The sequence below is a fragment of the Drosophila tropicalis genome, unplaced genomic scaffold (assembly GCF_018151085.1).
Source record: "Drosophila tropicalis isolate 14030-0801.00 unplaced genomic scaffold, ASM1815108v1 contig_573, whole genome shotgun sequence".
Lineage (NCBI taxonomy): Eukaryota > Metazoa > Arthropoda > Insecta > Diptera > Drosophilidae > Drosophila > Drosophila tropicalis.
Window position 1 is genome coordinate 1644706 of NW_027173049.1, and position 27091 is coordinate 1671796.

General features: G+C 36.0%; 5 protein-coding genes, 1 long non-coding RNA gene and 2 other non-coding genes across 11 annotated transcripts; 4 read left to right on the top strand and 4 right to left on the bottom strand.

Annotated features, from left to right (window-relative positions):
* Positions 1-2: 2 nt before the first annotated feature.
* Ctu1 (Cytosolic thiouridylase subunit 1) lies at positions 3-1407 on the top strand. The gene is made up of 3 exons (XM_068288161.1): positions 3-174; positions 236-393; positions 457-1407. Exons 1-3 carry the CDS (start codon positions 127-129, stop codon positions 1280-1282), a joined length of 1032 nt encoding a protein of 343 aa, XP_068144262.1. The 5' UTR covers positions 3-126; the 3' UTR covers positions 1283-1407.
* LOC137575570 (uncharacterized) lies at positions 1276-3633 on the bottom strand. 2 transcript variants are annotated; one of them, XR_011032194.1, is made up of 9 exons: positions 3619-3633; positions 3405-3548; positions 3128-3176; positions 2773-2865; positions 2522-2562; positions 2197-2276; positions 1856-1933; positions 1608-1667; positions 1276-1361 (listed from the first exon to the last, which is right to left on the bottom strand). It is a non-coding gene; the product is annotated as an uncharacterized lncRNA (long non-coding RNA). The 2 variants fall into 2 exon arrangements; XR_011032195.1 differs by lacking the exon at positions 3128-3176.
* Positions 1737-1818, bottom strand: LOC137575638 (small nucleolar RNA Me28S-Gm3255). Its single transcript, XR_011032212.1, has one exon. It is a non-coding gene; the product is annotated as a small nucleolar RNA Me28S-Gm3255 (small nucleolar RNA).
* Positions 2643-2724, bottom strand: LOC137575636 (small nucleolar RNA Me28S-Gm3255). The gene has a single exon (XR_011032211.1). It is a non-coding gene; the product is annotated as a small nucleolar RNA Me28S-Gm3255 (small nucleolar RNA).
* Positions 3634-4025: 392 nt separating the features above from the next.
* Positions 4026-6303, top strand: Boot (Bootlegger). The gene is made up of 3 exons (XM_068288160.1): positions 4026-4186; positions 4368-5386; positions 5453-6303. Exons 1-3 carry the CDS (start codon positions 4156-4158, stop codon positions 5543-5545), a joined length of 1143 nt encoding a protein of 380 aa, XP_068144261.1. The 5' UTR covers positions 4026-4155; the 3' UTR covers positions 5546-6303.
* Nadk2 (NAD kinase 2, mitochondrial) lies at positions 6211-8477 on the top strand. Of its 3 annotated transcripts, none has more exons than XM_068288157.1 (6): positions 6211-6352; positions 6777-7023; positions 7170-7410; positions 7478-7684; positions 7742-8144; positions 8219-8477. In XM_068288157.1, exons 1-6 carry the CDS (start codon positions 6313-6315, stop codon positions 8320-8322), a joined length of 1242 nt encoding a protein of 413 aa, XP_068144258.1. In that variant the 5' UTR covers positions 6211-6312; the 3' UTR covers positions 8323-8477. The 3 variants fall into 3 exon arrangements, with proteins under 3 accessions (XP_068144258.1, XP_068144259.1, XP_068144260.1); XM_068288158.1 differs by having other exon boundaries at positions 7182-7410; XM_068288159.1 differs by lacking the exon at positions 6211-6352 and adding an exon at positions 6695-6716.
* On the bottom strand, positions 8410-10288 carry Dbp45A (putative ATP-dependent RNA helicase Dbp45A). Its single transcript, XM_068288156.1, has 5 exons — positions 9612-10288; positions 9387-9553; positions 8974-9332; positions 8753-8906; positions 8410-8695 (listed from the first exon to the last, which is right to left on the bottom strand). The coding sequence occupies exons 1-5, from the start codon at positions 10227-10229 to the stop codon at positions 8455-8457; spliced, it is 1539 nt and encodes a 512-aa protein (XP_068144257.1). The 5' UTR covers positions 10230-10288; the 3' UTR covers positions 8410-8454.
* Positions 10289-10750: 462 nt separating this feature from the next.
* LOC137575569 (uncharacterized) lies at positions 10751-11761 on the top strand. The gene has a single exon (XM_068288163.1). The coding sequence runs from the start codon at positions 10891-10893 to the stop codon at positions 11689-11691; it is 801 nt and encodes a 266-aa protein (XP_068144264.1). The 5' UTR covers positions 10751-10890; the 3' UTR covers positions 11692-11761.
* The last annotated feature ends 15330 nt before the right edge of the window (positions 11762-27091 follow it).

The window sequence follows — 27091 nt, forward strand, 5'->3', positions numbered from 1 at the left end:
GCTAATCTGCGTCATAAAAAGACATATTATTATTGATGTCACAATAACACACATTACGTTATCTTCTGTCTTGCTTATGTCCATTCTCGTACCACGCTTTTTGGAATAATAATAATTACATTTGATATGCCAGTGTATTGCAAATCTCAGTGCGGCAATCGAGCAGTTCTCAGGGTAATTTTCAGCGATAGTTGCGGTTTTTCATAAAATTAATTATAACTTTTTGAAATTTTAGCGACCGAAAACAGGCGATGCCCTCTGCAAGGAATGTTTCTTTGCGGCCTTTGAGGCGGAAATTCATCACACGATCAGTTCCAACCGATTATTTCAGCCTGGCCAGAAAATAGCAGTAGCCGCAAGTGGAGGTAAAGACTCCACTGTGTTAGCCCATGTGTAAGTACTTATGAGTAATAATACTCATTAAATGAAATCCAAAATTTACACTGCTTATTCCAGGCTAAAGTTGCTGAATGAAAAACACAATTATGGATTGCATCTTGTTTTGTTATCTATTGACGAGGGAATTTCTGGGTATCGGGATGACAGTTTGGAGACGGTCAAACAGAATCGGGATGATTACCAAATGTCATTGAAAATTTTGTCCTACGAGGAGCTCTACGGATGGACAATGGATCGCATTGTGGCACAAATTGGTCGAAGCAATAATTGCACCTTCTGTGGCGTCTTCCGTCGCCAGGCTCTGGATCGCGGGGCCAAGCTGTTGCAAGTTGATAGCATAGCTACTGGTCATAATGCCGATGACATCGCAGAGACAGTTTTAATGAATATTCTACGTGGCGACACAGCTCGTCTAAGGCGCTGCACAGACATACGAACAGGTAGTGGCGAAGATTCTATTCCGCGCGTAAAACCTTTAAAGTATAGCTACGAGAAGGACATTGTAATGTATGCCCACTACAAAAAGCTGGTTTACTTCAGTACTGAATGCGTATTTGCCCCGAATGCCTACCGCGGTCATGCCAGGGCATTTCTCAAGGATTTGGAAAAAGTGCGTCCATCGGTGATTATGGATATTATCTACTCGGGCGAGCAATTGAGATTTAAGGATACTGTAAAGAAGCCAGTACGCGGTACGTGCTCCAGATGCGGGTTTGTCTCCTCGCAGCAGCCTTGTAAGGCCTGCGTCTTGCTAGAGGGATTGAATCGAGGACTACCAAAGTTGGGAATTGGTAAGAAGTCCAAAGGTGATCGAATGATTGCCGAACAAAATAGAGAATTGGATTTAAGAGAGCGAGCAAACTTAGTAAAAAACGATTTTTGATAAAAGAAACACTGAGTTTATTTATTTTTTTTTATAAAATAGTGCAAAAAATATTATCGTCGTCTTTGGGTCAGAACATCTGTAACAAAATAAAAAATGATTTGTTTCATCTGATTTTCACAAAATGTATTAAGAAAATTCAAGAAATTAACTCAGCGCCAATTTTTTAACCAAGGTCCATAAACAGCTAAATCCAACTTGCCAGCTTCAAAAGAATATTGAAGAAGCTTATCAAGATTTAACTTTATTATGGTGTCTGTGAATGGTTTAAGTGATCATCAACGAAGTTAATCTTTTGTAATAGTTTCGAAGAGGATTAACTTACATCACACCATTGTGTCGGTTTTCTGTTTTGGAATCAAGCAGAATCTCCCAAAGTGCTGATCTAAAATATTAAAAAAAAAAGTTTTAATAAGGCAGCCACAAAAAGGACTTAGTCGAATACAATCGATTTAATTTCAGTATTTAATTACAAGTAAAGTGAATCACAGTGGTTCATATGAGGTGTCAGAAATGTAAAATATCATCAGAACATTTAAAACTTAATGTGATAAAAATAAACATAAAAATTACCATTTTCTCACTGAAGCTGACAAGGGTATTCTGACCAAAACAGTTTTATCTATTTGGCACTATCAACATTTTTGGTATCTGCAATGAAATTAAATGTTATTTAGATATATATAGCTGATAGAAACTCATCAACTTATCTAACTAAATAGTTTAATTGTAGGCTTTGCATTTAAAATATGCACCGCAAATTTAATGGTTTACAATTTGGGTTATGCTTGGGCAAAGTATAGTTTATTCTGCGAACAAGTAAAAAGCACTAGCTAAAGTGGTTGATTTTCTCTACACCAGCGACTCGTGTTCACTTTTCAGTTACTTCTCGATCCGACAAGTTAATGTCTTACCTATTTATTATTTGCCACTGCATTAACATACATATATACGGCAAAGCAGGAAATTCAAAAATAGGCAAATCGGATTCCATCTGTAACATGAAAGAAAAAATGTTTAAAATATGAGTCGATCTAAGATACTTGTGACCAAACAGTTTGAAAAAATAAAACTCAGTGCCAATTTTTTAACCAATGTCCATAAACAGCTAATTCCGACTTGCCAACTCCAAAAGAATATTGGAGAAGCTCATCAAGATTTAACTTTATTATGGTGTCTGTGAATGGTTTAAGTGATCATCATTGAATTATTTTTTATTTTCATTTTTGTTTAACTCACCTTTTACAAAATTTTCAAGTTTCCAATCTTTAAAAGTTGATCTAAAATATAGGGAAGCAGTCTTTTAGTACAGGTGCAAAACAACTTGTTAACGTAGCGAATGCAATTAATTAATTAACGTAATTTCAGTTTTTAATTACAAATAATATGAATCACAGCGTTTCATATGAGGTGTCAGAAATGTAAAATATCATCAGAGCAATGAGAACTTAAACAGAAAAAATTCAGTATAAAAACAAGGGTATAATTACCATTAAGTTTAGTGCACCTTATGAACAAGAAATCGGTTAACTGCCCCATGGACAGGACCATTTCGGCAGCTCAGGTCCATCGACCTTTCATTTCTGCAATAGAATACAAAGTAAATGAGAAATCATCCAGGAAAACTTGTTGGATAATTTTTTTTTTTTTTTAAATGTGCTCTTTACAGATGAAATATGCACCGCAAATTTGGTTGAAAACAATTTGGGTTATGCTTGGGTAAAGACCAGTTTTAATCTGCGAACAAGTAAAAAGCACTAGCTAAAGTGTTTTTTTTTTTCTTTAGACCAGCGACTCGTGTTCGCCTTCTAAACATTTCTCTATCCGCGATGACATTAATCTTACCCAATTATAAAATGCCAGAACGAGAGCGTCTAACATAGCGCGGGTTCATCTATAATTAAAAACAAACTGAATTTAATGCATGTACATGCAGAGGATTTGACTGTTTTTAATTGTATGCCAGGCAGAGAAAATTAGCCGGCCACGTGGTTTGCCACATTGACTCTCTACTTGACTGTTTTATTTGGCAACGTTGAGTTCTGCAAAGTAGCCTTACAAAAGCTTTAATCGCAGTTATATTTGCTGCCCTTATTAATTTATTTAATTATTAATTACTTACATTCCCCGAAATCCTGATATAGCATCGTGTCACGTTGAAAAGCGGAAATTAAACAGAACCAGTGTGGCCATTTCTTCATTTAGCTGTACTTCGCCTGGAAATTTTGAAATTCGCCCTGATATTTTCAAGCCACCCAGTAAACATCTTGAGGGCACGATACATAGTTTATATGTTATAGTCCTACGCTAAATTAAAATATTTTTGAGTAGCTTACATTTTATTTATTTCATTTAATTCATTATTTGGATAAATTCGTGAAATAATAACTCTTCACTACAAAGAAGTAACCCAGGAACACAAAAGATTTTTATAAACATCACGTCCTAGCTTCGATTTTAAGTTTTTCCGAAAAATTGATTTACATTTCGCAGTACTTTGGAAGTTTTTTTACAATGTGTTGACTAAAATCCATGTTGTAAGCAATATAAAACCTTTGGGAATTTTTAGCGACACACTTCAAAATTTAAAGCGACTAAATCAAAAAACAAGAAAATCACGTGAACTGAAATGGTAAATGTATTTCTTTAAAATTTAACTGCGAGGTACTTTGATCACTTCACTTTTTTTTCTTATGTTCCCCAGTTCACTGTTTCAAATTTCGTAAAAACCAATTTGTAACTGTTAATTGTCAAATTGAATGAGAAAAGCGAAACGACTCGAATTAGTTTTTTTTTTTTTTGGCGAATGTTGTGCTTAGTGGTCAAAGTGAGTTTATTTTAAATTGTGTTCAAGGGACGAATATAAAATAAAAATGAGTGCCTTTAAAGAAGACATGTCTTTGGGTAAGTCCAATGTATATCTTGACAGATGTCTTTAATTGAGTTGTATTCTAGTTTTTCGAATCTTCGAGAATTAATAGTTCCTAGTATTTTATGTATCCGGCGAAATGCAAAACATGTGTAAATGTCATACATAAGTATGAAAATAATATCCTAATACATTTTTTTGGGCTTTTCATTTTAGATGAATATTATGAGCAATGCGTAATGCCCAAACCAAATATACCCCCTTGTTATCCGGGGGTTACGGGCGGGGGGAAGAAAAACCGGCAGGGCCGTCGTTTTATTTCTTATAAGGATCTGGAGTCGTCTTCTGACGGTGACTCTGATGATGAATTAGAAAAAAAAGTTCGTCAGTCGCGGCGTTTCATTTCCTATAAAAACGAGAATCAATCTAATAATGAGGATGTCGTTATGCAGGATATGAATACTAAATTTGAATATAATGGCACCAACTCAAAACAGATCAACTATGAGATAAATAACTTCAATGAGGCCTATGGGCAGGATGATGCTCCAAATTCTACCCAGGACATACCGTCTGGCTCTGCACAATGGCGTATTCAGCCAAATAATGTAAATCGACCATCAGGAGCACCTCCATTGGTGCCTAACAATGTACCACAGTCTAACGCAAGGACTCGCTTACCTATTAACTCGAATTCCTCAATGGGATTTCGAAAACAGTGGAACCAAAAGCAGAAGCAGCCGCATCAACAATTTCGAAATATACAAAATCGCCTGGGACATGGTCCCAAGCAGCAGCAGCAACAGCATTCGCTGGAGAATGGAATGCGCAATGCCTATAATGCATTTAGCTATTCTTCCCAAAACACATATCAGAGACCAAGCTTATCAAATGTTCTACAAAATATCAAAGATCATTTTCCCCAAAATTATTCTATCCATATTAAGAATAATTCTCAGGAGTTAAACAATTCGAATACCATAGGCTCCCTTATTAACACGGTGTCCAATATATCCAATCCATATCGTGTAGAGAATAGGGCCTTGCCCATAGATTTCAGTGGTGGTCAACCCGAGGTAAGCATATCGCTGGGCGATCTCCTCAAAACAAATACTTCGCCATCTCAGGATATAAATGCCCAGCAGATCGCCAATAATGTCTTGATGTTGCTCCAAAACGTGGTGCACAAACCTGTGCACGATCAACAGGTACAGAGTCAGATTAACTTTTTGCAGGTAATTAAATTAAATTAAACATAGACACGTTGTCGTTGCTCATATTTAATTTTTTTATTTTTATAGAAGACTCTTGGAACCCCAGAACCAAAATATGGTATCGATATAACCATTAAGCCAGAGGTCACTGAAAGACCAATGTATCATCGATTTAAATAATTGCTCGGGGTGGGGCCGAATTTTCTAGTTTTAGTTCGTAGATGTTTAAAAAATCTAAAATTTAAATGCAGCGTGTTTTTGGCGCTTAACTTAAGAAAGTAAGAAGAAGAAAGCTCCGGATAAATGAATATAAGCGAATTGGGTGAATGGCAAATTAAGCAGATGAAATGTATGCTGGAAATACTAAGCGAAGAGAGCTGTGGTCGGTCCCCACACTTTTTGTTATTGTTGCTTCAACTTACTGATAACAACTACAATTTGGATGAGCCACTTATCAGCAATGCACAACAAGAGGCAAAAAGCGAACGCCGCTAATGATGGTGATGCCTGACAAGGGGGAGGTGGAAGAGGGCAAAGAGCGAAAGCGAACAGAAATAGAAACACAAACGGAGCGATAAATTTACAGCAAAAGGCAAACAACGAAATAATCAATCAGTTAATCTGCCAAAGACCAGGAACGTGGAAGCATATAAAAATAATTTACGCGAAATGGGGTAGTGGGGAAATTGATGAAACTCCTGCTCTACCGCTTTCAATAAACAACATAAACACTAGTAATAAGAATGAAAATTCACTTAACCTCAACGTGAATAACAAAACTTACAAAATACACTTCGTTCAGTTCATGTGTAAGAAGAAAAAATTTTTATTTCTGTATTTCTTTATATTCCTTTTGTCAATTTCTATACACAAAGAAGACATTCAATTAATTTACCATTTAATACAACATATGCAAATAAACGACATAATCAATTAAATGCCACATCATGTTGAAATCTAAGCAACTGCTACAACAATTTGCCAAAGGTAAGTTCCAAAACAATTGCTCCAGTCGGATGTTAGCCCCACAATTCCAAATCTGTGAGCTCATCCGTTTTGATTTCTAATTGCTAGCGATTATTAATCATTGTTATCAGCTAGTAGCTACATTAAATTTGTTTTGAATTACTCGATGTTTTCCATAATTAGTTCCCTTTAAAACTAGAGATCTTAAAAATGCTTCACCATTTTCTATTGTTAGTTAGTTATTATTATTATTTTTAAAAAAGTTGACTTCAATTATCTTTGAAAATGAATGAAATTTCGATATCAAACCAATCCGAGAGTTGGCAATCAGATCTTTGAGTAAAGGAAGGTCACAGAATGAATCTATGCGTAAGAAAAATGCCAGGTTGAGTAAATTGTCTTTGGTTAATAAAATAATTGTGTTGCATAAATTAATAATTTGTAGAGTATGCCAAGTATACGCCAGCAAATTTTAAATTGAAACGAGCTTTGGTGGTGACGAAGCTATCGCGCTATGAATTCGAGCAGCTACGTCATCCGGGCCTTTCCAAAGAACAGTTGGAGCAGAAGCTACGCGATCGTGGCACCGATGTGGAGATGGTGCTATATCTACATAATCTGCACAAGGACTTCGAAAGACGTGTGGTCCAGAGCTTTCAGGATGTGGGCTGTGAGGTGAAGCTGTCCAGCAGGTGTGTATACCGTAGCTGTAGGATTTGCGTTCTTGTCTTCTAGTCGTCGAGAATTGTTTCACCAAAAAACCACCAACCATTCAATCCACATAAATGTGTCTCTCCTGTGTGGCCCCTTCGCGCTGTTGACTTTACTAAACGAACAGACTTGAATTTAGAAGCTCACTGAGCAAAGACGTCATGAGCTGGGCGGATGTCATTGTCCCGGTTGGTGGTGATGGAACCTTTTTGCTATCTGCTGGTCGCTCGAGTCCTCTCTTTGCCCTAAGCCAGCAGAAGACACCGATAGTAGGTTTCAATTCCGATCCGCAGCATTCCGAGGGTCGACTTATGCTGCCCAAGCACTATACGGAAAACCCCTCCGATGCGGTAGGACGCATCAAAAGTGTAAGCCAATTGGGAATGCCACCTTCTCCGTTTATATCAACTTTGATCTAATGCTTCTTTATTGCAGGGTGACTTTAAATGGATGCATCGTTCACGCATACGTACCACATTTCTAGGTAGCAATGGCGAAATTCCTGAATCGACTGATTTGTTTCGACACACTGAGGTCAAAATGGAGCAGGTTAATACAGAACCTGAAATGCTGGAGAAGAATATGGCCTACAAGTACAAGGCAAAAATGAGAAGAGTTCTGCCTTATTTGGCCCTCAATGAGGTGATGTATAATTGTTTCCTCCTGTTTAAATAATAAAGGATATATTTCTTAAAATAGGTATTCATTGGTGAACATCTATCCGCCCGGGTCTCGCATTTACAACTAGTCCTGGACCACCAGGACGTGGTGAATAAGACGAAGTGTTCGGGTCTATGCGTGAGCACTGGCACCGGATCCACGTCGTGGCACACGAGTATCAATCGCATTACAAACAGCGATGTGGAGCACTTGCTACGTTCATTGCCCAACAGTGGTTCGGCGGAGGTGCTTCGACTGCGCGAGAATGCCGAAGAAATTGCCCACCGCTATAATCAGAGTTTGCTCTTTGCCCCAGATGATCCCCGACTATGCTATTCCATACGTGAGCAGATTTGTGTTGGTGTTTGGCCTTCACCTAAAACGTTCAAAGAGCGAGATTTCGTACAGAATGTTTTTGTAAAGTCGCATTGCATCGATGCCAGTAAGTAGAACTGATCTGAGCAAAGTGATCTAATGTGATAATATGAATTCCTCAAAAATTGTGTTTTCCATTAGATTTGGTTATAGATGGCAGCATATCATATCCTTTTAACGATGGAGCTAAAGCCTTACTGGAGGTCTATCCTGAGGACGCCCTCTTAACCATTGCCCTAGACTGATAACGATGAAATTAATCAATTTCCCCATTCTCTGTGTAAACCTTTTGCAAATTATTTAATCCGCATTTTGCCCAAATACTGCTTAAGTTAGTGCAATATCAAGTTCTATTTTTTTGCCTTGTTATAAACAATTTAATGTACAAAGTTGGGTTTAATTTGCTTTGGTTTTCGTTTTTTTATGGAATTGGGATGTTTTAAATTGGCCGTCTCACTTTTTCGTTTGGGTCTTTTTTCAAAACGCTCTTTGTCCATGCTTTGGAAGCGTTCATCTTGCATTAATGCCTGTTTCTGTTCACTGCCTAATGACTTTTCTTGCTGCTCCTTGCGTTTACGGCGTATTTCTTTCAATTTATCCTTTTGCTTTTTGCGATAACTACAAAAGATGTGAGTCAAGTATAGATTTTTATTAAGTAAGCTTTCAAATACATACAGCGCTTCCATTTGATCAGGGTCTTTTCCTTCAATGATCCAAGTTTTCCGCCTATAGTTTTGTGCACGTTCATCGAAGTCATTGTTGTCTAGTTTCATCTCAGACTCTCGACGCGTGACGTTTACTTGCATGAATATTCGTTCTACCATTCGCTCTAAAGATAAATAATTCGAGTATATAGGTATAGTAGTTTTCAGATCGGTAAATCAGGTGCATATTACGGTCAATAGGATGCTCTTGAAGCTTTGTGTTAATTTCATCTTCAATGGAGCCAAGCAGCTCCAAGTCTCTGGGGAATCGAAAGATGGAAATAGACATGCCACTGCGTCCGGCTCGCGCTGTGCGACCAACACGGTGTATATATTCCTTGGGTGTGCGGGGCAACATATGATTGATAACCAACTGAACACTAGGTATGTCCAAGCCACGAGCAGCCACATCGGTGGCAATCAATGTGCGTATGTGATTCGATTTAAAACGACTTATTGCCGCAACGCGCTCCTTTTGCCGCATAAAGCCATGCAGGCAGACATTTTCAATGTCTAAATTCTGGAGGGTCATCGACAACAGTTGACAGTACCTGGAAGAGTTGGAAGGTTTAGAAAATAATCTCGTCCTTTGTTGGCAAACTTACTTCTTGGTGTTGGTAAAAATCATGACATTCGAATTTGGATTTTCCTCGCGATATTTACGTAAGGCCTCAATTAATACCATATCCCGATCATATTCAGCACAAAGCAAATATCTCTGATCTAAGGTGTCGACAGTGGCAACTTGTGATTCCTCAGACCATTCAAAGCACTAAGATAAATACAGTTATTAGATTTACTACTACTAGATAGCCGCTGGTTTTACTTACTTTATTTGCTATCGGGAATATGCTAGAATCCTTTATAAAGTCTTTCATGGTGGCGGAAAAGAACAAATTCTGTCTCGTTTTTGGCAGCGATTTCTCGATGATCGCCAAACTGGCATCGAAATCTCCATTCAACATGCGATCCGCCTCGTCTACCACAAGATATTTTAAATTGTCGAAAGAGAATGTATCACAACCAGTTAAATGATCCGCCAGTCGTCCGGGCATGGCCACCACAATATGCGGTCGCTGCATTAACTTCTGGCTCTCAATCATCTGATCTGTACCTCCTGATACCACGCATACCCGCACCCCCATTGGTTGGCCAGCTACTAAGAATTGTTCAGATATCTGGTAGGCCAGTTCGTGTGTGGGCGTTAGCACTAACGCAAAGTGGCTAACCGGCTCCTCGCTTAACTTCTCCAAAATAGGCAAAGCAAATGCAAAAGTTTTGCCAGATCCTGTCTTGGCCGCGCCAATACAATCCTGACCAGAAAGAATTGCAGGAATGCAGCTCTTCTGTATGGGTGTGGCATCTTTTAACCCCACTTTGGTCAGTTGTTTGGCCAGCCAAGGGCGCAGACCCAAAGCTAGAAAAGAATTGCCCTCCTTTCGCTCCATTGATAGCCGAAGACAAGGAATCAAAACACAACAAAACCAAAACGTGCACAACGACCAGGGATGAACATACACAACATATGATAGTGCTTGAAAACGTCGATTTCTATATTTATCGCAATTGTGTATCAGTTATCGATATTTATTTGCTATCTTCCCCGCACTTTATTCACAATAAATAGCTGGCTTTCAAAATCGACAACTTTATTTTCTGTTTTTATATGAAGTTTTAATAACAAATTTTGAATTTGTATAAAATAGCCCACTGCAATTTTGAAAGCAATTAATGGGTATGTATGTATGTACCTAAATTTGGTATCAAACGAAAGGGAAAAATTCCAAGAGCAAGACGGGTGCGTCTTGGTGATTTATTTCCTAGTTGTTGTGTCATTAACAAAAGAATATTTTTAATTTTCAATTGTGTCAACGATCAGCTGTACACTTCGATATCTTCGTCATCGACATGGATGATTTCTAAAATATACACATATGTACATCTATATGTATAAAAAGCTCTATATTAAGCTTTAACTAATTTCCGCTTTATTGTGAAATTACTGTTATTGTTACAAAGAATCAAACTGAAACAGGCAAAAGGGCAGCATTGAAACTGGCAAGTGCATCAAGTAAGCTGCTGTAAGCAAAATAAACCCAAAGAAAGACCATGGAGGACGAAGAGTCCGCAATAAGGAGGTCGGTATCACCTACTCCAATCGCCAATAATACGAATGAATCACCGTCATCGTCGTCATGTTCGCTGAATGTTCTGTGTGGCATTTGTAATGAGTTTTACCGGCCCAATGATATCATTTTTTCCACATACTGCGGTCATGTTTTTCACAAGGATTGCCTAAACCGATGGCTATATCGGTCACAGACCTGCCCCCAGTGCCGAAGCAATTGTCATCGAAATCGCATTCACCGCGTTTTTCTAAACTTCTCAGAACGAACAGAGGTGGATTTTGAGGAGCCACCTAAGCAATTTATCCAATGGTTACCCATGGACTTAGACGTTCAGGCTCCGAGAAATTCCCACCTTCCGCCGGAAGGTGCCGTAAAAAGTGGAACTGATGATTCAGGAAACGAAACGTATGTTGCCCGAGTTTATTTGCATGAAGATCTTTTGCCTGGCGGATATGCACCATTAAAGAAGGCAATCCAAGCTCCATGGAATTGCAGAGGTCACACTCTAACTGATGAGGTGGAGATTCTTATTTTAACTGATTGTGACTATAGTTGGGAACCGGGGGCAAATGGAGCTGTTCCAGCAAATTCCCTTAATGCCGGGTATTCTGAACTGGGCGAAGGTCTGTACACAGCTCGTGGCATACACGAAGGGCTGACCCTGCTGGGTAAGGTGCATCCCTCGCACAGAGTAATGTACATGCCATATCGTGGCCAGGAAGTGAGTTCACGGACCTATGAAGTTCTGACCGTAAGACCCAGAGAGCAGGCAGAGCGTTGAGCAAGAATGTTAAAATTTAAAATGATAAAATCTCAAACTGTTTAAATGCCATCGGGTGTTTCTTTGTTTATTTGCTGTTTTGTTTTCTTAATCATCGTCATCCGCATCATGGTCTTAAGTCCACTCACCCATAACTTGAACACGGCGAATGGCACAAATATCGCTTAAATTAGAAGCAATTAATAAATATATGTTTTATTGTTGGCTCAAATATTCACCATTCGACATCCCAGCTCCACACAGCCACAGCATTCAATTTCTTTAGCGTAAACATTTTTTCCGGCTTACTGCTAGTAAGAAAAAATCAACACAAAATTCAGTTATATGCTTGTCTTTCAATTTGTTCATCAGAAAGAAAAAGCCACGTGTTCGCAATTTATTTATATATTTGGTACACACCTTTTACATTATTTTTCAAACTTTTCGTTCCATTTCCACGGTTAGAAAGTTCTGCAGGAAAAATTTCATTTGTTAATAATAAATTCGTACAGAAGATGCAAAAGTTCGTATTGCTTATTAATCAGTCGTTAGAAAAAATCAACAATAAACTTCAGTTATATGCTTGTGTTGCCAGAAATTTAGATTCACTATAAGCTAGATTTAAGAAAAAAATAAGCTAGAATAAGCTAAATATAAAAAAAAAGCTTAAAAATTAGCTAACTATAAAAACACTTGGTGTATAACATTTAATATAAATTTTATTTTATTGATATATGTATATCAAATTATATTAGTGAAGCTATGTCATCAATTTCATTATTTGTTTCTTCATATTTGTCAGAGCCTTTAATTAAAGATAAGTACTTTACAGGTACTTTATAATTAACACAACATTTGCCATGACGGCGTAATCCATATCTGTAAAATTAAAAAGAATATATTAAATATACACTAAATAGCCAATCATTTCAAAAACAAACCTTATACGTAAAATTGCGTTCAAACTTTTAACATTTAATTGATTTCGCAATTTACTTTTAAAGATGTTAACTTGGCTAAATACGCACTCAACAGCAGCATTGTTTCTGCCAGCATCCTTATAGTTAAGGACCTCGGCCCAAAGCTGGGAAGTATTTTCCTTTTCCTCCCAATTTAGGTAATTTAAAAATTTCAATGAAGAAATTATCTCAGTCGGGTTCTTATTTGCACGTACCATATTGTTTACGGCAAAAAAATTCATTTTCTTCAAAACTTAGGCACAAAATACCAAAAGTCACCGTGAAATATTATTTTAGTTTGATTTGCCCCTTTAAATGATTATAAAAATACTTTATAATCTCTAAAAAAATCTTTATGCAAAAATTTTTTTAAAACCAAAATAAGCTTTTTGAATTTTGAAAAAAGGTAGATTTCAAGCTTTAAGCATTTTAACCACTTTCCAAGCTATTTCATTTTGAAATAATCCACTTTTTTTTTTTTTGGCATAATCTACATTTCAAATGCTAGAGAGCTAAAATTTGGCACGCACATAAGTCAGATCAAAATACTATTTTTTTTTTTTTTTTTTTTTTTTTGGAATATACCACGTTTTTACCGTTATCCGCCCAAAATTGTAAAAATTACCCCATTTGCATATTTTAGGCTTTATTTTTAAAAATATTTATATTTTTAAAAATGCCCCAATAACCAATAACTGCGCATTTTAGAATGGAAAATTTCTTATTATATTTAAGTATAAAAACACAAAATAGTATAATATACTTAATCCATTTGAAGAAGAGACAATATTCTTTAATACAGAAGCAGTATTGCTCTCTTTGGCTTTTTTAGCTGAGATTAAAGCTGCATGCAAAAGAAGGTTTGTATTATTCGGCAAGTTCTACCGCCCTTTTTCTTTTCAGCCGTGATCCCGCATCATTAAACGGCAGTCGTGGTCGTCCCATTCGGTTGGATAAGTCTTGCTTTTGGTCGACACTCATAATTTTGGCAAGCCAACTTATTTTTAAAAGTACCAATTGTATGAAGACATTTTTTTAAATTTTTCGTTACATATAGGTGAAAACTCCTTATTTTCCTTGATATTTCGGCTTTCATTTCATCCAATCCAGTCAATAACTGCTTTTTCATTTCGCTTTTTTTCAATCCATACTTCAAGAAGTGCAGCACGGCTAACCCTAAAATTGGCTTAAAATGCAAAACATCGAGAGAATGGGCCGAAATGGGCAAAAACAGTTAATCACACGTTCAAGGTTGAACCTTAGAGTAAAAATTTGCATAATTACTTTTTGGCAGAAATTATTTTTTTACTCCCAAATAGACGAAGACTTTCACTAGATTTATTCTAAAATAAGAGAATACAAACACAGCTCACAACTACAACATTGATAGCATATCTTAAAAACATTTATAAATAATAAATTTTTCATACCATGACCTTTATTTTCCATTTTGTCGCCAAAAATTTGGATAGAAGGTGTGGCTGCAGCAAAAGCTCAAAATTAAGTGATTATTTTCGTCAATTTTGACAAAACAAACAGTTGATCAAACATGTGACTTTGAAGGGCTGCCAATAATGCAGGGTTGCACATAAATTTTTTTAAATTTTGTTTTGATGTACCCAATGTATGCTCTTTTCAAATATCAACAGGGCCGTCGAGAAGATAATAGGGCCCGGTGGTAGTAAGCTACACTGAACGACCGCTCACCACTCGCAACAGATACTGGAATTGTGCAAAATATACGCAGAGCAATGCAAACGTTTGGGAAAAGTCTGTTCAATTTCTTCGCACTAATGGCATTGAGTAAATCAAATGGAGGCAGTCGAGGTCAAAAATTTGCTTCGTATATATTCTTGAGGTGTATAACTTCATTCGATAAGTTTTGAGATACATCAGCAGGATATTTGACTGTAAAATTTTTTGCAGCAGTCTGACACTCTTCAACGTTTGTATTAGAAAACTGCCACAGGAATGAGAATGTTTCGTTTAGTTCATTTATAGCTGTAAATCTTCTACTTATTCCACTGATGATTGGGTCGATTATGACGAAAAAAGTGTTTCTCTTGAAATCAATTTCTTCAACAGTGCAGTCTTTATCGACGATTTCTTGTGACGAGTCAACACGTTTTTTCTTCCTCGCTGGTGGTAAAATGGATGAAGTATCGATCAAATTGTCCGCGACGATTTTGCATTCATTATAAATTTTACTCCACTGATCGCGTAGAAGCTGCAAGTTGGCAAGTAAACTTTGAAGATTGTCGACTTCAACGTCAATGGTAGCGCTCATCTCTTGAAGAACCAGATTTCTTTCATTGATAGCCTGAAGAATTTTGAACCAAATGGAAGCCATCAAGACGCACTCAAATGAACTCATATATTTTAAAATGCCGTTGACGTCTCGAAGAGTTTCTGCGGTCAAATTCAGTTTCTTGATTTCTTCAAGAGACTTTCTCAATCCAGGAAGATTCTTCGCAAACGGTTTCACACCATCGATTCTTGCAGCCCACCAACAAGATTCAATGTATGTGCTCCACAAGGCGAGTATACTGCGTACTTATTTTTTAGAAGAATGTGATTTTGCGCTCCTTTATATTGTCCGCTCATGTTTCTGCCATTATCGTAGCCTTGCCCACGACAATTTCCAAGAGGAATTTTGTACTTTTCTAGTGTTTGACAATCAAGTCAGCAATAGCTTCGCCTGTTTTTCCATAGCAGTCCACAAAGGCCAAAAAACGTTCTTTGATATGGTAAACCTTTTCTTCAGTATCGTAATAAAGGTAGCGTAAAATAAAAGTGGTTTGCTCCACGTGACTTGAATCTGGGGTTGCATCAACAATGATTGTGTAGTATTTAGCTTTTTCTACCTCTTTCAAAATAAACGATATAACATGATGAGCACAGAGTTCAATGAATTCGTTTTGTATCTCGACTGACAGGTAGTGAACTTGCAAACGTTGGTGTGCTTCTTGAGAAGATTTAACTTTTTCTAAATGTCCATGAAGCACTGGGTCATAGCGAGCGATTAATTCAAGGATTCCCAGGAAGTTTCCGTTATTTCGTTGGCCGACTAAATTACTCTCTCCTCGTAAAGCTAATCCTCTTTCACCCAAAAAAAGAATCGTGTCTAAAATTTGCTTTAGAATCTCTCGCCACTTTTTCGCTTCACTCGCTATCTCTTCCCTCAACAGCATATCGACAGTTGAGTCTTTGTCAATGCGTACTTCTAAATCACGCCACTTGATGTAACATTGAATGTGATCGTTACTACTTTCATGTGACGGGAATTTAAGATACAACTTTTTCCAAAATTGTGCTTTAGAGTAGCCGTTAGGAGAACACATTTTTGAACGATTCAACGTATTTTTACTTAGAAGACGACAGGGTAGGCAGTAAAAAGCGCTTTTTGTTTGACTCCAAAATAACCAGTCACGTTGAATTTTTTTCACCGTTAGGCAAAATAGTAGACAGAAGTGAAAGTGGAAATGGCTCGTCCAACCGATCCCGAGGAAATATTGACGGCATTTTGGAATGACCCCGACGGAGGACTTCTTGAACTTCTTGTGGTTGTAAGAATTCAGCTTCGAGAGTACCAATATCATAATCATACGAATGTTTATCAACAAATTATATCAAGTCAAATTTTTTATTTGGCATTACAAAATTTTCCTACTTTATGCCAAAAAAAGGGAAATCTGGCCCAATGTGCAATGTGACAAGACATGCAAACCTTAAAGCGGCAACCAGAAAAAAACTTCGTTTGAAACTGACGTTTAAATTTTTAAAATAAAAGTGTTGAGAGATTTAGCCTAAACTTGGGGTACTTTGATTATACACGAGAGAGTTAACATTCTACGGCTAAAAAAAATAAAATATCATCGCATTCACATTAATAACTACGGAAGTGCTTCATTCAATCTTCGCTAAGGCGCTGATGCACTTTGGTGGAAACTTTCTTTGCTGTTTTCTCGTGGTGTTCCCATTAGGAATAATCTTAAATTATCCAAATGCCCGCCCGCGGTCATTCCTTTTATAAAATTTACATATTGAAATTAAAAACAAAAGGGTTATATTGGTTTTCTTTTCTGGGTTCTAATTTTAAGTAGAGAATCCTTAAGACCCTTGGGTTGTGGCACCCCAAGTGTTAGCTTTTTTCGAAAGAGGGTGGTCCAAAATTTTTTGAATTGCCCCAATGTCCACCCCCCTTCTTGGTATCTGCCCCAGCAGGTCAAGGAGCTCCTCGTAACTATTCATCCGCAATTTGTTGTATGCATCGCGCATTGGGGCGTACGCATCATATCCCGCGCATGTGCGCCTGTGGCTCGTCATTTCCGTCATACGGAGGGCATACAGGCATGCAGGCGGTGAGGGCCATAGAAGAGATTGGTGGGGGAGGCTGTAAATGAAAAAAAAAAATTTGTGAATAAAGAATACTAATGATTAAATACAATTTAATGTACCTTACGGCGTGGGATTGGGAAAACTTCCCAAAATGGGAGACTTGGGTTGTGCAACCTACACTCTTCGCCTTTTTGGGGGACGGTAGTCCAAAATTTTCTCTATTTCAGCAATATCCACACCCCTTCTTGGGATTTGCCCCAGCAGGGCAAGGAGCTCCTTGTATTCCCTTATTTTTAATTTGTGGTATGCATTACGCAGTGGACCGAACACATCATCCCCCGGGCATGTCTTCGTATGGTTTGCCATTTCCTGTGGACGGAGGGTCCTAAAGTGTTGGCATACGTCGCATGCGGCTGTGTAGCGGCCCAGCAGGTGAGGTACCGCACATTTGGAAAGAGGTCCTCACTAATGTTGATACTCCCAGTACCAGTGGTGCTGCCGCTAATTAGGGTTAGGTGTCGGTGTGTGTGTTGCTGTGTGTGTTGGTGTTTCTGCAAGGAAGTAACTTAACCCTGCAGTACGTGTCTGCGGAGACTCTCCGTCGAGTTTACGGGGACATGTCCGCTGTCTTGCGGCGACACGCTCATTTAAGTTGCGGCTACATTTAACATTAGATGGCCTAGCAATAAGGACAATCGGGACAACTGAGCGACATAGTCGACGGTATGTCCGCGGATAGTAACATTTTTCAAGAATATATTTTTGTTTATGCGGATTTACATTTAAAATGTGGGTGTAGCGTTTTATTGTGTGTTTGAGAAAAGGTATAAAAACTCAATATTTAAACTTTAATTTGTTTTATAACAACTTACAAACTACTTATATCTACTTATAAACTAATCAACATATTGGCTTTTATCAAAATTGCCGTTGAAGTATAATATTTCATTTTGTTCATTGTATAACAAGTTATTATACCATACACCCATAGGGTGAAATGGTATATTAAAGTCGCCAAAATGTATGTAACAGGCAGAAGGAAGCTTCTCCGACCCTATAAAGTATATATATTCTTGATCAGGATGAACAGCCGAGTCGATCTAGCCATGTCCGTCTGTCCGTGTGAACACGCAGATCTCAGAGACTATAAGAGCTGGAGCCACCAAATTTGGTATGTATACTCGTGTATTATGTACATATATAAAGTTAATTGGAATTTCGGCCACGCCCCCTTGCGCCCCCAGGAATTACATAAAACTATTTTTCTTAAAAAGTATGACAGCTAGAGACATCAAATTTAGTTTGTATACCCGTTTAGTTAGCGCGCAGAAATTAATTGTTCAAACTTTTTGCCACGCCCCCTTACGCCCCCAGGAATCACATAAAACTGTTTTTCTTAAAAAGTATAATTTAATATATATATATAATATATAATATATATAGCTAAAAACATAAAATTTGGTATGCAGTCTAGTTTAATAGACGCGCAGAAACTGGCTATTTAAAAATTTTACCACGCCCACTTCCGCCCCCGCAAATTAAACAAAACTGATTTTATCAAAAACAAACAAAGCTAAAGTCACCAAATTTAGTATGTATACTGGCTTAGTATGCGCGCAGAGTATATATATTTTCATATTTTGCCACGCCCACTTCCGCCTTCATAATTAAGAAAAAACCGATTTCCTCCTGTAGTTTTTTGACTATCGCATTCAAATTAGCAGACTAATTAATCTTATCTATTTCTACAAAACTACCAAATTTTAATAAAATCGGACTAGAAACATGCAAAATATGAGTATGAACGTATTTTACTAAGCGGTCCACAAGCCCGAATTGGCCGTTGGCTAGTAGCGGCGCTGGAGTGCTCGTGTGTTCGTAGAGTGAGCGAGATAGCACATACTATGAAACATGTAAAAACAATTTAATAGACATACATTTGGTTTTCGAAATTTTAAATATTTGTTTCACCTGGTGTATGGTATACCCAAGTCGACGCGTCGACTTACTTGCTTCATTTTCATTTAGTAATTGTATGTGTTTTATGTTATATGTTTTGTCCTGCAAACTAATATTATTATCTATGATATCCTGTATTAATGTGTTGTCATTTGTTGTTAGAGTATTATAGTATTTTAGTGCATATCTCGTTAAAAAATTGTCAATTCGTATTATTTTGCTTTGTTCATATAAGTTACTTTTCTTTATGTATATGTAGTTATTTTTAGTTCTACATGTACCAGTGCAGTGCCTTAAGCATTTTCTTTCAAAACACTCTTTCTAATGTTGTATACATATATTAAATCTAAATCATTATTGAAATTATTTGCACCATTATTATTATAAATTGCACAAACATGTAACTTATTATTATTTAGAATATTTTCCAATGTAATAGCTGAAATTTCAAGTGTTTCTGTATTATTAAATGAGATCTCTTTATATTTATATTTATCTTTTATTAAAATGGCACATCCTCCACTTTTGAATGAGAGGATGATTTAATTTTGTTTCTATTATCAATGCTATATCTGGAGTATTTTCTTTTAAAAATTGGTTAAGGTAGTGTCTTCTTGCAATATTCACTACCGAGTTTACATTTATGGTTATTATTTTTAATTTAAACATAAGTCAAATAATAGCTTAAACATTTCAGATTTCTTTTCGTTTTCATTATGAATTTGGTTGTATTTAGGAATGAAATTATTAATTTTAGTCATACATTCAATAAGATTTTTACCAAAACAGTTATAAATCTCCTTATTTAAATCAAATTTGTTATGCTGACTTTTTTTTGGTTAAGGTTATTATAATTTGTATTCTATTGGGGTGCATTTAATTTTTTACTGGTATATTTAGAGTATTACTTACATTATTTATTTCTGTTTTTTCTGTAGTTTTGGGCCTAGCTGGACATTTGGAGTAGTTGCCTGCATGGTCTCCATGGCAGTTGGTGCATTTGCGTTGTAGTCCTTTCCTGGTTGTTTTGGTCCCATCAGGTAATTCGACGACTTGCAGGGCTGTGTTGTCATCTTTATTGGGGATGTAGCATTTTCCAATTTCATGGCTTTCGCTGCATTTCACACATCGATATTGCTTCCTACCTTTATAGTTTTCCACTCGGATGGCTTGGCCAAGAATGCTTTTGATGCTTTTAAGTAATTTGGCACCGTCGTTTGATTTAAGTTGTATTATCCAGAAGAATTTAATCATGTTTTTAATGTTTATGATGCTAATATTATTAGCTTTTTCTTTAATGGCAGCTTCAATTTCCTCTGCGTCAAAGGTGTTGGAGATATTTTTAATGACAAGTGTCACTGGCTTTTCTTCTTTTGGCGTAAATGTATAATAGTTTATATGGTTGTTCTTCAAAAATTGAAGAACATTTTTTGTAAGGCTTTGTATCTTTATGTGATCCTTGCGAATGTAGAGTTGAAAATTGTTGTTTTTTAGATGTTCTTTCAGGTTGTTAATAAGGTATTTGTGGTTGTCAAAGTATGCCATAATTGCTGGTGGCTTTCTATCTTTTGGTACATTTGTAGCTGTTGCAGTTGCAGTTGCATTTGACTGATTTATTTTATTGTTGATTTATTTATTTATTGTTGTTTGATTTAATAACGGATGCAAAGGTTGTATTTTGCTGTTGCTTATTTTTGTGTTTAGGTTCAGCATTGGTTGCATTTCTAGGTCGCTTCAAAGAAATCACATCTTCTTCATCTTGATCCTTTTCTTCCTCACTATCTTCTTCATCTGAGATGGAGCTAGATTCAGCCTTCATTTCTGAATCATCTCTTAGGTCTTCAAGTTGTTTTTTTAGGATATTAATCAGATCTTGTTGCTCTGATATAACTTTTATTTGTTAACTGAATTCAACGTACAGTGTGTTAAACTTCTCTTCTAGAGAAAGAGAGTTCAGGCTATTAAAATTCATAATGGGATGGGAATTACTTTCCCCTTCCATCATGTAAGGTGCACTTCACTTAATGTTCATTCACTGTTCACTTTTCAAACTTTTCACTTGGCTGACAATAGATGTTTGCAGGTTCACTGTTCATTGTCAAAAATCGTAACGTTAAAGTAAACATCCGTTTTTATAAGCAATTGGACACTTGCAATAACAATTGTCTCCCTAAAAACCAAAAGCGTGAGAACGCTAATTCAGCATTTAAATTCGGGCCAATCAAATCGCATCAATATCAATCACGCCACTAAAGGGGCCATAAGACATTTTTGTTAGTCAGTTTTAAGTTTTCATTTAAATAATAAAGTACGTTGCTTTTAACTCACAATTTCTTTTTTTCCTCTTTGGGAAAACCAGATATTCATTTGGCGCTGTCGGTAGGATCGGTAAAAGTGAACAAGTTATTCTATCCGTGTTACACATAGAAATATTATCCGTGTGTTACATAGAATTAGTGAATAATCACTATAAAACTCCGATCCGACATCGAGAGCTTACTGGTAGTGCTCAAAAGTGTACAACAGTAAAAAAAAATATTTACGCCAACTGTGCGCGAAAATATCAACTGTGTGTTACAACCATTAAATCCAATTGAGGAACAAAAACGCCAACTTGTGTGCGAACAAAAAACCAAAAACCAAAACAAAACATAGCTAAAACCCAGAAAATCAAAAAATCAAAACACCACTAAAAAAAAAAAAAAAAAAACCAGAGGGCCCGGGGTAACTTCTACCGCGTCAAAGTTTGTATACCCTTGCAAGTTTTTTGTTACTCTTTCCTTACCTATTAGCCATCAATGTGGAAGAACGTTTTATCTAAAAAGGCTTATGTTTGCGAAAGAATGGCCTACAACCATAGGAAATAACGAAGATATTGATCATAGTCACTGTTTTCCACCGATCGTTCCTATGGGTGCTATATGATATAGTCACCCGATCTTTATCAAATTTGTCACAGTCATTAACAGATATATTAAACTAACAAATGTGTAATTTGAAAGCAATCGCGATAATAGCAATCACGATAATAGCACAGAAAATATCGAAGTTATTGAGAAAAGTCACTGTTCGTGACTTTGGGGTTTGTATGGGAGCTATATGATATAGTGGTCCGATCCGGCTGAATCCGAGATATACAAAAGGGCTGTAGAACTCACCGAAGCCCACCTCAATCAAGCACTGTCTTCGTTAAGACAGGGGGCAAACTATGATGGAGCACCAGAGAATCTAACGTCATTCATAAGGAGGATAGATTTCATTATGCACTTATATCCAACCCATAATATATATTGTTCAGTGCAATCGAGATGCAGCTCATTGGAGAGGCACAACGGCTCTCACAAATTGGACAAGCCAACACCAACTAAGGTCACTCCTCATCAATGATTTGAAGACGCAGACCCCCTGTGACGAACTTCTTCGACGCCTCTACAACACCCGCTATATAGGAAACCTTCGTAAGTTTGTAACAGAATTAGAAGATAAATTCTATATTATCAGACACAAACTAAGTCTAGAAAACGATGCAAATAACACCATTCTTTATTCAAATGCTTTAAATAACACTATAAAAGATGTAATAAACAAAAAATTACCCGATAGATTATTTATGACGTTAGCTAGATACGATATAACGACAGTCAGCAAGCTGAAAAAAGTAGCTCAAAGAGAAGGGTTATACGAGAATAGTATAAAAGAAATCAGAAAATCAAACCCTTTGTACCCAATAGTACAACTCCGTCTTAACAAAAACAATCCGATACAACACAAAACCAAAAACTTTTCCAAGAATTTCAACAAAAATTAAATATTGGCAGGGCTCAAAATCCAATGAATTATCAACAGCAAAATAATTATCCAAAAAATAATGTGGCAAACCAGCCTACAAAAAGGCAAAGAGAGAGTAATAGTGGAATTAGCAAATTGGATGGACACATCCGAAAATTTTCATCAGAATGCCTCGGATCTATCGGAAGAAGAGATAGGGACAAGCCCTTCATCAGAATAATGACGAACAATAAACCTTTGAGATGTGTAGTCAGGCTCTTTAATTAATAAAATGTCCGAAAACTTTTTTAATTTCAAAACCTATTTAGGAGATTCCAGAATTCACATGATTGAAGGAGCAGTAGAATTAAAAGAAATTATTATACCATACACCCATAGGGTATATTAAAGTCGCCAAAATGTATGTAACAGGCAGAAGGAAGCTTCTCCGACCCTATAAAGTATATATATTCTTGATCAGGATGAACAGCCGAGTCGATCTAGCCATGTCCGTCTGTCCGCCCGTCCGTCCGTCCGTCCGTATGAACACGCAGATCTCGGAGACTATAAGAGCTAGAGCTGGTATGTATACTCGTGTATTATGTACATATATAGAGTTAATTGGAATTTCGGCCACGCCCCCTTACGCCCCCAGGAATCACATAAAACTATTTTTCTTAAAAAGTATGACAGCTAGAGACATCAAATTTAGTTTGTATACCCGATTTGTTAGGGCACAGAAATTAATTGTTCAAACTTTTTGCCACGCCCCCTTACGCCCCCAGGAATCACATAAAACTATTTTTCTTAAAAAGTATAACAGCTAGAGACATCAAATTTGGTTTATATGTATACTCGTTTAGTTAGCGCGCAGAAACTAATTGTTCAAACTTTTTGCCACGCCCCCTTCCGCCCCCGGAATTTACATAAAACTGATTTCCTTAAAAACTATGACAGCTACCAACATCAAATTTGGTATGCAGACTAGTTTAATAGACGCGCAGAAACTGGCTATTTAAAAATTTTGCCACGCCCACTTCCGCCCCCGCAAATTAAACAAAACTGATTTTATCAAAAACAAACAAAGCTAAAGTTAGTATGTATACTGGCTTAGTAGAGAGAATATATATTTTCATATTTTGCCACGCCCACTTCCGCCTCCATAATTAAGAAAAAACCGATTTCCTCCTGTAGTTTTTTGACTATCGCTAAAACTACCAAATTTTATTGAAATCGGACTAGAAACATGCAAAATATGCGTATCAACGTATTTTTCTAAGCGGTCCACAAGGCCAGAATTGGCCGTTGGCTAGTAGCGGCGCTAGAGTGCTCGTGTGTTCGTAGAGTGAGCGAGATAGCACATACTATGAAACATGTAAAAACAATTTAATAGACATACATACATTTGGTTTTCGAAATTTGAAATATTTGTTTCACCTGGTGTATGGTATACCCAAGTCGACGAGTCGACTTACTTGCTTCATTTTCCTTGCACCCAGCAAACTTTGTCCAACAGAACAAAAATTTTATATCCATAAATTTTCAAATAATTACGACATGCTGATAGGCAGAACTTTCCTAAAAGCCTGCAAAGCCCAAATAAATTATGAAGAAGAATACGCAAAACTAGGAAACTATACATTTTATTTTAGAGATGTTGAAGAAATAGAAGAAGAACAAAACATAGAATGTGTGGACCAACCCACAGTGAGGGGCCCAGAAACAAATTTTGCGATTGAAAATGAAATAATAGAAAGCAATGAGTATAGACTCGACCATTTAAACAACGAAGAAACTCAAAAACTTAAAAAAGTCTTGTACGAATTCAGTGACATTCAGTACCGCGAAGGTGAAAATTTTACTTTCAAATATGGAACTTTTAAGATGGAAAATAAAACTAAACGAGTTGGATTACAATTAAATTAAATATTTACCTGACAAAGAAAATCCCGTAGCAGATGCCCTTTTCAGAATTAAAATAGATTAACACTTTTTAGGATCAACAGAAAGCACAGCAGCTACAATACATAGTGCTCATGAGAATAATGAAAATTACATTCCAATAGTAGAAAAACCCATTAATTATTTCAACAGGCAAATGGAATTCATTAGAGGTTCCGAAGACAAAGCAGAAACAACAACTTATTTTTATAAAACAAACATAAAAATAACATACAAAGAAATGACCAATGCTTACGCAAGCGATATAATCATAAGATATCTTTGCAGTAAGAACACTGTATTATATTTTCATAATGAAGAAGATTTTCGAATATTCCAACAAGCTTTTATTGAAATAATACAATCGAATGCAAATACAAAAACCTCGAAATCTAGCATTAAGTTAGAGGACCTTCAAACGTTTGCACAATTTAAAGAAATAATCCTAAAACAACATAAAGAATTATTACATCCAGGAATCGAAAAAACGATTAATTATTTTCCCGATTTTCAAAACCTAACTCAAAACATTATAAATGAATGCTCAGTATGCAATATCGCAAAGACAGAAAATAGAACTACGAAACTAACTTTTGAAATAAGACCAGAAACTATATATGTACATATGTATATAATATCAGAGAAAAATACTTCATGGACTTTTACATGATCGACAATTTACAATTTCTTTCATGCATTGACATTTACTCCAAATTTGGAAAACTTGTAGAAGTAATGTCTAGAGATTGGTTAGAAGCCAAGAGAGAAATTATGAAAATATTCACTGAAATGGGCAAACCAATAGAAATAAAATCAGACAGAGATTAAGCATTTCTGTGTATAGCACTAATAAATTGGCTACAAGATGAAAATGTAAAGTTAGAAATCACATCAAGTAAAAACGGCATTTGAGACGTAGAAAGATTCCATAAAACAGTAAATGAAAAACTCAGAATAATAGATAGTGAAAATGACATTGAAGAAAAATTTGAAAAAATTTTCTACGTATACAACCATAAGACGAGACATAAAACAACTAATCAAACACCAGCGGACATTTTTATCTATCCAGGATCCCCAGACTATACATCAAATAAACAATTTAAATGAAGATAGACACGACTTCGAAATCGACACTAGATTTAAGCAAGCGCCATTAGTAAAGTCAAAAACGAAAATTCCATTCAAAAAGACAGGAGAAATAAATCAGTTAGACGAAAAACATTTTAAAGAAAGAATTGGAGGAAAAAAGGTCACACACTACAAATCAAAATTCAAGAAGAAAAAGAAAATTAATAAAAGCAAATAAGACAATTGATTAAATATGCTATTTTTAACATTAAAATTAACATGCAGCCAATCCATTGACATAAACCCAGTAAAAGCACCAAACGGTTACTTAATATTTAAAACAGGAAAAATGGATCTACCTACAAACTTTGAATACCATTAATTAAAAGTGAATTTAACGCTAATAGACATTACATATAACAATTAAATGCAACAAGCACAGGAATTTAAAGACATAATCCATATTCAATACTTAACAGAAAAACTAAGTAGGAAAATTAATGGAATACACATTGTAAAACGTAATAAACGAGGACTAATTAACGGAATTGGTTCAATATACAAATATCTTTTTGGTACTCTTGATCAGGGCGATAAAGATGAATTAGAAGAAAAAATAAATAATCTTGAAAGCAATAGCGTAAAAGCAAACGAATTAAATTACATAATAGACACTGTTAATAAAGGTTTAGAAGTAATAAACAACCTCAGGGAAGAAGAAAAAGAAAAATCAGTAAGATTAGAAGCTCTAATCTTTAATTTTGAGCATTTCACAGAATACATTGAAGACATAGAAATGGGCATGCAGCTCACTAGACTAGGAATTTTCAACCCAAAACTTTTAAAACATAATCACTTAAGTCATGTTAATTCGGAAAAACTATTGAATACAAAAACTTCCACCTGGCTTAAACCAAATTCAAACGAGATATTTATCATTTCAAACATTCCCCAAGAAATAACAAAAAAAACCCCTATCTTTGAGATACTTCCTTATCCAGATGAAATAAAAATATTTTGACAGACAATTCATACGAAAAGTACTATTTTGACAACACTTTGTTCAATAAAAATACAAAAGAAATAGAAACTAATGAATATATAATTGGCATTATAAATCAAATCCCAACCACTTGTAAATACACTAAAACATAAAAGAACTTTCAAACTATTTACGTTGAACTAAACATAATTGTAACATGGAACAAAATTGCGTAAAAAACAACTTAATAATAGAAGGCAATAACATAATAAAAATTTACGATTGTGCCTTACAATTAAACGAAATATCAATAATAAATTCATTGCTTGACTATAGCCAAAGCATTTATGTAACAAACAATATAACCAGGCTATAACCTTTTTCCTTTATCCAAACAAAAGAG